We start from the raw sequence: 14,128 nt of genomic DNA, 5'->3' as shown, positions 1-14,128 counted from the left end.
CATATACACTCCTCTATCGTCTAAAAAAGTCTTAACCGGTAGTGTTCCGGAGTGTAATTTAAAGAAAAAGCTTTTTGCACTAAGCTGAATTTGCATTTTCTTAACACGCTTAAGAACATCATTGCCTTCTCCCCCGCTATTAATTAACCTATATATACGAACTGGAAAAATCATGTCGCATATGTCTTTATTCAATTTCTTTCGCCCGACCGATGAAAGGTATTCATTGGAAAACTGAACTGACATGAACCGTACACTGTCTGCAACTTCCTTAAGGAAACCTCGCGTAGCTCCCAGCATGCTTGTGGTGCTAACCACAAAGTTAGGCAGAACACGACAAAGGCGTAACTGGCATACCGTTCTTAAGAAGGGGTGTTGAAGATCTCGAAAGAAAATAAAACGATTAACTAGTTGTCGCACGAACAGATGTGACAGGCTTAGTCCCCCCTGTTTTACTCTTTGGAACAGATTTGTCCTACTACATTTTTTTCCAAGTAGACCCCCATATAAACACAGCATATATCCTATGCAGCATTTGCACATGCACCCGTGAGCAACACAAAACCTGCATCACATACCATAATTTGCTCATTAAAGATATGTTGCATACAGTGGCTCTGGCAAACATTGTCTCGCAACGGTGTCTCGCCCTGCCCTGGTGGAGGGTGTTCCTCTCCGCAACGGTGGCACCGCTGCTTAGGTGGCATCGGGCAAACATCTGTGCGGTGACCGACGTCACAGCAGTTAAAACACGATTCCACTCTGTTGTAGGACAGGTAGAGCCTGATGTCGGTTCCGTGGTAGGCTATCCACTTGGGAAGGTTCTGCGTCATCAGTGCAACCAAAACGTGCCTAGTTTGGCCCATGCGTGTTCCACTCATGATAGGAATGTTGAAGTTGCTGGCTTGTAGGTCTGCCAGTATCTCTTTTTCTGAGAACTCATAGTGTGCATGGAACATAATGCCTCGTACGGTGTCATCTGGAGTGAGAGCATAGGCATGAAGCTCAATAGTAGCAGCGCCAATGGTAATCTAATTCACTCGAAAGCAGGTATGGGCGTGTTGTTTGTTTGTTTATTGTTTGTTTATTTATTCACAACAACAAAGTTGCAAGGTTTACCAGGCAAAAAAGCTGCATTGAGCAGCTTGAGGGGAACCTGGCCACCTCATACATTGAGCAGCTTTTGAGTCGGTGACACTCTAGGTAAAGCTAATATTGGTGGGGTGCGTCCGAAGACGATCCCGACTTGCCAATGGCTGATCTGGCAGTGAAGCTGCCTTGAACAGGGCGTCTTGCAATTCCCACGGTGGCACTTTTGTGAAGTCGATGGGCGTTCTTGGTCGTCCTACTATATGAATGGAGCCTTGCGGCAATCGGGAGAGTGGTGTCCGCCCACGTAACCGAGGCGGACGTGACTTAACCTGGGATTGGCGTTCTGGCACAGTGACGCGGGCATTTTCCGACGCACTCGGTTGAAGAACGAGCTTGCCTTGGTTTCGAAGTTTCCGTCGGCGTCGTTCCTAGGCACAATAGCCGGGTGATTGCCAGTAATCATCCAACCACTCCTCTTCAGAGATGGTATGACCTTCTATGACGCACTCCATACTGGTGGACGGCCGGGGCAGGACGATGTAAGTTGTGTGAGATGCGGCACCAGGCCTAGGCAAGGAGCTGGAGGTGCACTGAGCCAGCTATAGGCTCAGGGCGGAGAGTAGGGTAGGCCGAGTCGACAGATGCTCCTGAGAGAATCTTGATAAATACAGTGTAGAGAGTGGTGTACACGCGTTCTCAATAACTTTATGCATCCACTTGTACATAAAAATAAATGATTGGTCAGTACGCACGCGTCGCACCGAAAATGCCGAAAGACTCGGGAGACGATGTATACTGCGTCTTATTGCTCCGAGCGTCCAACGTAAATCCTATAAATATGAAGTATCATCATTAGAAACTTTAATATTTTCGCGAGAAGCGCTGGTCGAGTTTTATTAGGACAGACAAGCTTCCGGATAAGGAACCACCTCTGGATTGTCACAAAGTGACATAAAATAGTCCCTCGTCGTCACTTCGAGCTTTGTCACGTAGTCTTTCTTGGCCCACAGCGAACAGTTTGGCTTTACTGCAAGATATATTCACAAAATGTAGGTAAGCAGAAAACTTCGCCAATGCATGAAAAATGCCTGACATAACTTCCGCCTTCACCTGGCACTCAATTTCCGTGAGGGGGATGTGGTTACGGGGACACACTTTAGCGATGTTGTACAAAATTACGTGTGCCTAATCCCGGAATTCGGATGCATACTATTCTCGGGTGGCCCTGCATATAAAACAAAACCGGTGATTATTCCCAGGTTCGTGCCTATCAATTTACTTTCTCACGAAGCGCGCCTGCCTAAACTACTTTTTCAATTTTGGATTTTAATAGTAGGAGAATTTTCAAAAATTTTATAGCACACCGGCAAGAAGATCTCAATATTTTTTAAACCGGACCTGGACCGCTTCTTTCTTGCTTATTGACCATTACGTCACACACTTGAGATATTTTTTATTTCAATAACTACAAAGTATAAATGTGAGCATCAGATATGCAATGGCAACTAAAAACTCCAATTTATTGTTATGGTTTATTATAAAACATTTTCCCCCTAAAAGTCAAGTCACAGTGTCTCAGATCTTTAAATAACACATTATATAATCCCTGGTGCATGGAAAACCAAATATTGTAACAGCCACAGATGATTAAGTGAATGATCAAGAGGCAGGCATAGGCATTTCCTTTGATTTACTTGGGAGGTCTTTCTCTTTTTGGTTTGGTTTGGTTTGGTTTGAAAAAAAAACGTTATTGTGAAAGTCCGAAGGCATGCACCCTAGCACACGGTAGGCCGCTCTCACGATGGGACAGTAAGGCTGAGACGTGGCGCTGCATCGTGGGCCCTCTTGACATCCCAAATTTGTGATGTTATGTCCGGACTCCGTAGAGCGGAGTCCCACTTTTTGGACGATGCTGTATCGGTGCCGCGTACCAAAGGGCACTCCCAGAGCATGTGATGTAAGGTGGCTAAACCGCCACATTTTGTACACTAGTTGTCAATAAACCTCAGAGTAAAGCTGGTGGAGAAGGGCACGGTTAGTGTACATTCCTGATTAAAGTAATGGCAATGTAAGTGTCTGCGCTGTATTTAGCTTCGTTTGGGGAAGTGGAAATATTCTCCTATTAATAGTGAAACGTTGGGCAATTTCATTGTATGTAGTTGGCGGATCCCTGTCTACGAAATCTCCAGTTTAACCCAAAGGTCTTCCAGGGCGACGGACAGCTAACCCTCGCGCCCTGGAATGGGCAAACTCATTGAGATTAATAATCTCTCCATCCATGCTTCACATATGACCCAGATAACATATCAGGGTACGGGTTGTAAGCGAATTCTCACAGAGTATGTTTTCGGCCTTTTCTCACACAGCTCCAGTACTGAAGGCATGAATGGCAGCTCTAGAATTGCTAAATATATGTTCGTGATGCTGCTCCAAAAGTGCCCAGGCAATGGCAACCTGATCAGCTGTTGGCAGTTTTGGCGCACACGGACGCTGCAATAATTGTAACGCTTTTGTGGTGAATTGCCACTACCATGAATTGGTCTTTCTGGTCATCATAGTGTGCTGCGTCTACAAAACAGGCACCCCCGTCGAGATCCGCTACTTGGCGGAGAAAGGCCCGAGCGTGCGCTTTCCTCCTTCAACAATTAGTTGGGGATCTATGTTCCACGAGGCGGGCGAGACAATGATGTTTTTCTTCTCATCCCTCGTCAACCTTTGGTACAGAGCCTCAATCTGAGCTGGTGGAATACCCGTATCCACGAGAATCATCTTCCCCGCTTTTGAGCGATACAGCATAATTACCTGTGTTCTTTCTTGTGCTTCCGCGATTTCTTCTAATGTATTATGAATTCCCAACTGCAGGAGACGATTGGTGTGGGTGTAAATGGGGAGCATAAGGGTATTCTTTAGCATTCTCCTTATCATTGCATTGAGCTTGTCCCTTTCCGGTCTCTTCAAAACATGCGTTGCCGCCAAATATGCAAAATTACACAGCATAAAAGCGTCTATAACCCTGACCAAGTTGTCCCCTGATAGTCCTGCCCTTCGATTAGCCACCCGCCTTATCAGCCTAAGAACACTATCTGTCTTTTTGCTAACCTTTGATTCGGGATGGTATTGATGCCCGTTGCTTCTAGCGTCATACTTAAGATCCAAATGTAAGCGACTTTGAGGATCCACCTACTTTTGGTAAGTAGGTGAATATCTGTCTCTAGGGGCGGCACCCCGCCTTGCGGTTGACGGCCCTTCCTGACCGGGTTATAGAGGAGAGGCTCAGACTTTCACAGAGGGCAGGAAAGGCTTGTGTCCTCCAAAAAATTTTCAGTAGTGTCGATAGCCTCTTGCAGGGCAGCCTCTACAGTGCCTCTACTTCCTCCTCTACACCAAATGATGATATATATCATCGGCATAAATTGTGTGACCAACATCTGAAATTTCTGAAAGCTGCCTCGAAAGACCAGCCATGACGATGTTAAAAAGTGAAGGTGATGGAACATATTCCTGCGGGGTGCCTCTATTTTCCAGTACTTGCACATCCGATTCTAGATTTCCAACTTCAAGTATGGTTTTTCGACCACTTAGGCAGTATCTGACAAACGCATGGACAGAGGAATTCAGCTTGAGACTAGAGATCGCATCCATAATAGAATTATGAAAGACATTATCAAACGCTTTTTTTATATCGAAGCCTAGAATCACCTTGGTGTCTCTGGTATGATTATCTAAAATTTGAGTCTTAATGACTTTTATAGCGTCCTGCGTAGATAGGCCTAGCCGAAAGCCAATTAAGTGATGAGGAAAGCAATCATTGTGCATTATGTATTCCACCGTTTGGTTCTGGCTAACGTGTTGTGCGGCCTTTCCCACGCATGACGTTAGAGAGTTCGAACGTCGATTATCCTAACTTGGTGATTTAGCGGGCTAGGAAATGAGGATCACCTTCGCTAACTTTCATTTCTCCGGGATATCACCTCCTTTCCAAATTCTATCAATCTCATCAGTAGAAAATGAACAGAGTCTAATTCCAAGTTTCAAAGCGTTTTGTTGGGGACCCTATTTGTACAGGGTGCCGATCGGCCATTTAGTTATTGCAGGGCACTTCGCGCATCGCTGATGGCGAAAGGTTCATCCAAATGGGCACAAGGTGTTCCCATATACCCCGGATAGGCATGCATGCTGGAATCAACTGCTACGTATAGATACATCTTAGGAAGCTGCCCCTATAGCTCCGCGCCCGAGCAGGATGTTTGATCAAGAGGAAGTATTCTAGTGAGGTCCCTTATTTCATTATATTTAGTGCCCGACTCATCAAGCTGGTGTTTTAGAAGATTTCATTTACCTCTGGTTCGCATTTGTTCATCGACTGAGTTACAGATTTCATCCTACTGCTGCCTCAACAAGTTTTGCTAATGTTTTTCAATTCATGTATTTACCTCCGCAATCTTTTTCCGAAACTCACAATTAAGCCTTTGGCCTTTCCATCTGGCCAATGGGGACTCATTTGCCTGAAGTGAATGCACAAGCCAACGAAGCATTTCATGTCTGTACCCATGTCTTTATGGCCCTGGTCTGCCCTAGCGTCCTGCAGCAACATCTCAGCCAATTTCTCCAGAAAGTTCGGGATTTTCCCCTGTTCCGCTCGAGCCATGCGTGAATCCCGAAACTTATTTCGATCCACGTAAGTAAACTTGCTTTTATATTTCTCATTTATCTGCAATTCAGTAACTGTAATATAATGATCACTTCCTAAAAGCGTCAGTAGATTTTGCCAACCTACCGAGCCATCATTTTTCCCGAAAACAAGGTCCGGGGTGGAGTCCCTGGTAGTGGATGTGCCGTATCCAGTAGGAAAGGACGGGTCCGTTATTAACAAGAGATGCGCATCTCTCGTCGCCTACCACAAGCTTCTATCTATAACAGAATCATACGGGTAGTTCCACTCCCGGAAAGGCGCGTTCGAATCCCCCGCCACAACCAGAGGAGAGAGCCCAGCCAATCTGGTTGCCTTAGCTATGATTTTCTCAAAACGCTGCCTATGATCACTAGGAGCACTATATATATTAAGAATAAAAATACTGGAAAGGTTGGAAGCACTCAGAATGACCTCAACCAAGGAGAGATCTGTTTTTTAGGCCTTAACCCTAGATCATGTGTCAGAAATGTGAACTTGTTGCTGATTAACGTGGCAATCCCTCTGCCTTCCCCTTTTACTGTATGTACCTTGTACCCCGGGAGGGTTACACTATCAGACAGCGTCTCCTGCAGTAGGATCACTTGCGGCTTCTCGCTGTAAGAGTGGACGAATTGCTACAGGGTGCCCCTTTTGTTAAGGATGCCCTTGCAGTTACAGTGCTATATACGAACCTCAGCATGCGAGCCATCTTGATTATTGGAGGTGCTTCATGACCCTACTGTCAGGTTCTGTACAGAAGAAGCTGTACTATTTGAACTGGGGATACTCATAGGAATGGCTGCCTATAATGGCATTTCCTCTCGAAAGAAATTCAGGAGAATCTTAGTTGGTCTTCTGATAATTGGGCTCTGAACTATAAGGCCGGCGTTCTGTATTTGAGTCTCCACACATTGAGTTCTGGCATGTTGAATATCTATTTTCTAATCCGTAACTGTGAGACGTTGATCTACCGCACAGAAACGCTCATTAAGTCTTTGAATCTCAAGGCAAATTGAATCTAAAGTGTTTTTCATTTCAGATTTAGCTTTAGCCTGCACATTCTCGGGCGAAGTCGCAGCCTTACGCTTGGCTGGGTTGCCCGAGGGGCCCGCTTCCACGACCACGGGAACGTCCGTGGGTTGAGGAGAGGGAACTCCTACCGACTGAAAAGCAGATGCCCGAGTCGCTTGAGATGTACTGGCACGTCTAAGCTCAGCCATTTTGGCTCTCAGCGTATCAAAAATGCTGCGCATTTGAGCACTCTCCTTCTTGAGCTGATTTAGCTCCGCTGGACCATGCTCTGGTGTCATGCCCCCTCCTCTTTACCTATCCACCTCCTCCGCTGCGCACCCGGTCATCCAAGGTGCCACCTTGCATTTCCGGTTGGGGTGGGTTTTAAAAACGGACTGTTTTATACGGGTCCCTGGACCAGCTCCTCGAGTGCGACGGACCTCTAAATTGGGACCAACGACAATCTCTGGACCGGGACGTAGCTCTGTTATTACGCGACGTTTTATTTCGCTGGCCTCAGGAGCGACTTCTGGAAAGAAATCTGGATCTGGACCAGCTGCTTGCCCTTTGTGATGAGTCACGGCTGTCCACCCCAGTTGGAGAACTACTGTTTGAACGGGAATTGCGTTGCGCAGGCTGGCTCACACCCTTGTCCGTACCGTTTGCTGACCATGACGCTCAGATTGCGTGCGGCGCTTTCTTCGTCGCCTTCGCAAAATAAAAGGAAGCTCAAACCTTTGCTGGCAACTTTTATCAGGCGTGGCATGTGGACCACCACCGAATCCACAGGTCGGGGAATATTGATGTTTTTCATCAGAGTGGTTATTTGCGCACCTCTTGCACACAGCTTCGTCCAGAGTGGGACAGACGTTCGCTCTGTGTCCCAGTTTGCCACAGGCGTAGAAGCAGTCATGCTGCCGATGGTAAAGCGAGCATCTGCCCAGCGCACTGCCAAAATAAATGAAGTTGGGAACTTTGTATCCATCCAAGACAATAACCACCACTTCAGTGTTCTTGGTACGTCTTATTCCGGGAGCCAACGGGTTTCTATCAGTGAGGATGTTCCTCTCCAGCTCCATCTGGCTCTCTGATGCGTAAATCTTACGGATGACCTCTTTGCACGTCTCATGCGGTGCAGCCTCGTAGGTGTTGATGTCATACTTCTTTATCCCCAATGTAAGGCAGCTCATCCTGAGGTAACAGTCAGCGTTTGCCTGGGATGCCGTGCTAATAACTATAATATTTTCCGTTGTATTTGGGCAGATGATATCCTGACCGATAAGCGTGGGTGCAATTCCAGCCACCTCTGCGATTGCCCAGCCAAGTCTAGCTGAGCCCGCCTTCTCAACATCCAAGCCAGCCCTTGGATGAACGATAATCTTCCAGTGCTCTCTCGGCAGTCGAGACACTCTCGATGATTTGATAACTTTATTTTTCAAGTTCAGAGCTTTTCGTGCAGCACTGTAATGGCCCCTGGCGTTCCCGCCGCAAGCAGTGGCATGCTCTGCAGCACGGGCATTCTTGCGCCTCGAGCTTTTCTTCACTGCGGTGGAGCGCCAGCCGTGTTCTTCTCCAAACTTTTCCGGAGGGAGGTCATCACGGCCTATAACAACAACCGCACCGTCCAGCATATTCGCTCAGCAGGTGCAACGAAGGCGCGTCCTTCCTGGCCGACGCCAACTCGGCGTTGTGGTTGTTCGCCCAAGCATGTGAGGCGTAGTCGGTGGCGTAAAAGTCCGAAAATTCTCAAAAATGCACCTACCGGTAAACGTCCGCTACCCACGTGAACCTTGGCAGCTTATGCGTCGACTCGTAGCAAGATCCTGAAGCAGAGCACACGAAAAAACACAAAATTCATTTGCTGATACGGGAGCCCGAAGACGCCTGACTGCTCAACTCTGCGCCACCTGGTGTGTCCTCTTTCTCAGTGCGACTGCCTTATTTTATTCCAGTTTTTGAAGCTGAACTCATGGCAGGTATTTTAGCACTCTGAAAACTTCCGTCGAATAAAAACAGCGCAGTCATAATAACACATCCTTTTTCTGAGAGTGCACCTCTGTCAGCTTCTGAAAACTTTCGAACTATAATAAGGGCGTTCTGAACAATAGCACCACCCAATTGAAAGTACCTCAGATCACTGTGGGTTCCACATCACTACGGATTATGATTGAATGAACTGGCCGATTCTTTAGCATAAGCCGCGCTTAATGACCCAATCGCATTTGTACTGCCAGAAGTTGCATATATAACCGTAATAAGATATAAAAAATCGGCAATCTGTAGCGATATATTCGAATCAATATCTTCAAGGACAGAACAAAACCACCTCAAGTTTTCATTGCAACCCCAGTAAAGTCAATACAGAGAGCTCGAAGATTCGATTACTAGATTTCAATGCTGTGTCCCACTGTATATTAATGTATACGCAGAGCTGTGATCTCACCCCTCTGTGCATTCTGCGGAGAAACAGAAACTATTGAACAATATTTTTTTATATTGTCACTGATACTCTACACTTGGAAAAAGGCTTCCAGTTATCTCCCCTTCTGAAGACCGGTGTTAGATTGACGGCGGAAACTTTTCAGAATTTCGGTGCTTCACTTTTGAAACGTTTCCACAGTGACAATTTCATTGCAGTTTCCAATTTTAATCAGGCATCCAAGCGTTCCTATTTCAATGCCCATTTTAATTATTACTATTCTGTATCATCAACAAGTGTTTAAACATAGATTACGAATGGTTAGGCGAAGTGAATGCAGCTGTGTGGTCATCTCAAACTCTTAAAATGAGACTTTCTGAAAATATTTTTTTATTCGCCCCGCTTTTCTGTTTCTCTTTGCTTTTTCCTATATTAGATATAATTTATATGAGTTCATTCTGACTTATAGTTGTAATGCCCAAAGTAAAAGTGTTCTGCATTTTCTTCGCCGATTCTCGTGAGTGGGTTTGCACCCTAAAATTAAGGAAACACAAACAAACGTTCGCATCTAACGCAGCCTACGCATGTGTCGTCTCGTTCCTGTGACATCTTACCGTGACCAGGGAGCTGCTTCTCCTCTTCCTACTGTCCATTCTTTATTGCGAAGCATAAAAAACAAATCCTCAGCCCACACTATAAACCCATAGCAGGCAATGCCAATTAGAAAATAAAAATGAACAGGCTAGAGCCAGCAAAACTTTGAGGGGAAAGAATGTGCAGGAGAAGCGAACTCAACGCACAGTTAAACCACATAAAAAAGCATCGATTTGGTTTACAACGTTGTTCTTGCTGCTAACATGTTTTGCCAAGTTTATTCTTCAGCGACAGACTCTCGCGATGCGCAGCCTAATGGAGCTGGCTTGGAGTTCTCGCTTTTTTTGTTTGCACTGAGAGTAGAAGTTTCCTGTGGATTTGAACTTCTCTTCTGAAATGAGTGCTCTGTAAAACTAAAGCACTTTAATTACCCCCCTTTCCCCAGCCCAATTAGTGTCAAGTTGTATTGCACATGAGTTTTATTAGTTTTTTCCTGGTAGTAGATGTGAACAATACGTGACGGGCACTCCTCGATAGTTGTTAAAACTTTACCTTTCGTGAATGTAGTGTATATGGTTTTCACAATTTTTGCTTTAACGTTGTCTTTCGTTCTCTCTTTTTTTTCAAGTTATTTTTTCTTGTCTCGATTTTTTTTTCTTATTTCTGTTCTCGCTCTAGTGTCTTTTTTCCTTTCATAAAGCGAAATTCTAACACTCTTTTTTTTGCAACTTTTCACGTTACGTTAGAGTGCTCCGCTGCCTAATTCCCTCCTTTGCCTCCAATCGTTCGGTCCCCCCTTACCCCAGCGCAGTGGCAAGGCACACTTCGTGACGGCGCCACCGAGGTCTGTGGGGCCCTCATTGTCAGGGCCTGGGCTGTCGATTCGGTTACCATGGACGCCCTGGCATAGAGACCCTCTTCGTTTTCTTTGAATTTTTATTCTAAATGTTTTCATCACCGGCGCCACGTGTGAGAACGCGGCACGAGGCGAGAGCCGCGAGCGTTTGCAGTGTGGGTGTAGACGTCGCCACCGCCGACGCCAAAGCGTGATATTGTGCGACTAAGGAATGCTCCTCCTTTCAAAATACGTGCGTCTGCAGACAATGTATAATCGACTGCCAAGTTAGCATGGCGCTCGCTGTGGTACTTATAATATTTACCGTGTCAGTCACCTAATTTATAGGGGTGAAGCCCCTTTTGGTAGAGCCTTGTCCGTGGGCGTATGTGTTCACCTTGACAGTGTGTGTTGTAGCCTTCGCTAACGATGGCGATTACATTAATCGTGATGACGATGAATAACCAGATCGTTGCAAACCAAATATTTTCTTGCTGCCATCAAGCAAAGAACATGCGAAGTACTACTGCACATCATGACGAAACATTGACGTTTATGGCAATAGAGAGCAAGCGTGTTCCAAACCACACATTCTCTTTGTGCAGTCACGGCACATCACATTCGACGTGCCCACTATATGCCATGACGATGACGCAAATGACGATGAAGACAGTGATAATGCTCCTCACGAAAAATGCCTGGCCCTTGCCATAGTTGTCGTCTCTATTGCTCAGTGGTGCATTTCGTATGACTCAAAAAAAGCAACAGCGACCAAGGGGAACAAGCCAAGACCTCGCCTTTGCAGACTTCAGGTTACATTTGATATAACAAAGAAGAAACTAAAAACCGGATTCAGAACTCCCCACAACATACTACTTATGACCAATAAACTTTGTGCATAACTTCACAATGCTTGGCACTTAATTGCATGCGTGAGTAGTCAATGTCACTGCTGATTTGCCGTAAACTGAACGATCCCACGGCATGACCTCACCCGCTCATTGCCATTCTCATCGCGAATATGCAATTTTTTGCATAAAAGTGTTTCGTGCCGAGATCCCCAATGGTTTCACCCAGGTATTTCCGTCACAGATATGACGTAAACTATACTAACAGAATATAAGAAAACACGAAAAAGAAAGAATCTGTTGTGAAATGTCGAAGCTCAGTCCTCTCGATGCGCAGTGTGCAGCACTAACCACTCGGGCGCAGCAGGATGGAATTTGTAAAGAGTGTTAACGGCAAGCTATTTATACACATTATAAATCGTTCAGTGGTCCTAACAGCTCCGCAACCTCAGCGCTCCGCGGCATAAAGTACATGATAACCCTCAGCCTCCTCAATGACTTGTTTAACAATGTGAACATGCATATCAAGGCACTTACCTCCCACTTGTTGTATCAACTCGGACAAAACCATAGTGTCCCACGTATAATACAGCATCAAATACTGTTTCTGGAGACCGTTCAGTTTTGGGATTTGACCTGCACGATGTTATTTAAGATTCCTGTCAACTCGTCAGAACACATATCGGTCGCTATTATTTGGAACCAGAAGATTCAAACGCAGCACATTTCGCTAACACTTTCATTTACACTGCTGAATTTGGTATGACGAGAAGGAAAAAGGGTATGAAACACACAAAATGAGTTTTGCAGTAAAAACGAACAGAAACTGCCGCGCCAGTGTGTATAATATATATATATATATATATATATATTGGGCATTATTTATGCGTTCCATCATCTCATCTGTAGCCGTTTTACAAGTGGTGGAGCTGCTGGGCAATATTAGGAGCAAAATTTATGTGTTCCTCTACTTCACTTCAACCTTCTACTTCGATTCCCGACCGTGAACTGGAAAACTAAGTAGCGCAGCTTTGAGAGGGAAAGCTGCATCTTTTTAGCGGCGTCAAACTCCTGCGAAACGCCCATTAAATGGTTTATTGATGTATGTTGAAGGTATATACCGTCTGAGGAACCGATAGACACAAGCTCATCACTTTCCTTGATTCGTTCAGACTTTTGTTCCCGCTTGAGAAAAGTTAAGACGCCATTCGATGGCCCTCCCCTTCATCGCTCAGATTCAACCTTCAAGTGTTTGTAGAGTGCGCGTTTCCATAGATGGCATCCTTCACCCCACTGAGTGTCTCGTACTCCCTTCGTCCACTCACACACTCATTTTGGGATGGGACTTGCTTTCTTCAGCATCAGCTTTGATATCGTGGCTTCAGCGAGTATTTTATATGTCAGAGACGGAGTGTTCATGCGATGTCGATCCATACAGCTCCCGTTTCGTTGCTCCCGTTGATTGTTTCAGTTCGTCAGGAGACGAACAAATTCTCACGATCACTTCGGATGTTATCGTTACCGGTTCACTACAAATCTGCAGGACAGGACTTACTATCGCATCTGACTTTCCGCGCTTTCATCACGACTTGAACCCAACTTATTCGCCAGTGATGCTGTCCCAGGGCACTGCTGTGAGCTGTTTCGCTGACAGCAAGCCCTTTTCGCTGGTTCCCCTTTACGCAGAATCACCGTCTTTGTCTGCTACATTTGATATCAAAGCTGCCACTCTTGCTTTAAATGCTACCGTAAGTCTCCACCTCACTGCTGAGCAAAAAGAGACCTCTTAGACCTTCTCCAAACAGACAGCCTTTCACTTGACGTTCATTCCAAGGTTTTGTGTCGTGCCTCCGTTGCAGAGCACATCATCTAGACCGATGGCAGCTCCATTGTACGCCGCCGCTCATACCGTGTCTCTTCGGTAGAACGCCATATAATTGAGGAAAGCTTCGCTGACACGCTCAAAAAGAACATTATTCGACCTTCATAGAGCTCTAGCACGTCTCCTGTGGTGTTGGTCTGGAGAAAGGATCGAGTTTTGTCCTGATTACAGAGGGCTCAGTAGAATGACGAAAAAAATGCATATCTGTTGCCGCGCATAGATAATGCTCTCGACTCCCAACAGGATGCAGATTATTTCTCCAGTCTTGACCACTGATCCGGGTATTCGGAAATACCTATGCGCGAAGCAGACATAGGAAAAACAGCCTTTCCAACTCCTCACGGGCTTAACAAGTTCAACGTCGTGCCTTTTGGCTTATAGAATGCTCCGACAACATTGGAGTGCATGAAAGATACTGTCTCACGTGTTCTCAAATGGAAAACCTGCTCATGTAATCCAGACGACATTGTCATATATTCTACGACTTTTGTTCGGCATCTTAAGCGTTTGGACGAAGTTCTAACGTGCATTTCGAACGCTGGCCTTCAGCTCAATACAAAAAAGTGCCACTTCACCAGCACAAGAATAAAGTATCAGGTCACCTTGTCAGCGAAGACGGTGCTCGATTCGACCCCGACAAGGTTGCTGTCGTAATTCATTTTCCTTGTCCAGGCAATCAAAAACAATTGCTAAGTTTTTTGGGCATGCTTTTTTTTATTTGCGCCGCTTCATCCGTGACTTTGCTACCATTGAGGACAGTTACACAAGCTTTTCA

General features: G+C 45.6%; 1 protein-coding gene across 1 annotated transcript in view; it reads right to left on the bottom strand.

Moving 5' to 3' along the window:
- Positions 1–524: 524 nt before the first annotated feature.
- The window catches only part of LOC142767803 (uncharacterized), a 150,033-nt gene continuing 136,429 nt past the window's right edge, over positions 525–14,128 (bottom strand). The window contains exons 9-12 of the mRNA XM_075870044.1: positions 12,009–12,107; positions 2,000–2,119; positions 611–979; positions 525–565 (exon numbers count right to left, since the gene is read on the bottom strand). Of these exons, the coding sequence (XP_075726159.1) occupies positions 525–565; positions 611–979; positions 2,000–2,119; positions 12,009–12,107 (629 nt within the window). The remainder of the gene's footprint in view (positions 566–610; positions 980–1,999; positions 2,120–12,008; positions 12,108–14,128) is intronic.

Source organism: Rhipicephalus microplus, chromosome 7 (assembly GCF_043290135.1).
Source record: "Rhipicephalus microplus isolate Deutch F79 chromosome 7, USDA_Rmic, whole genome shotgun sequence".
NCBI lineage: Eukaryota > Metazoa > Arthropoda > Arachnida > Ixodida > Ixodidae > Rhipicephalus > Rhipicephalus microplus.
This window is presented reverse-complemented; position numbering and strand designations above follow the sequence as displayed.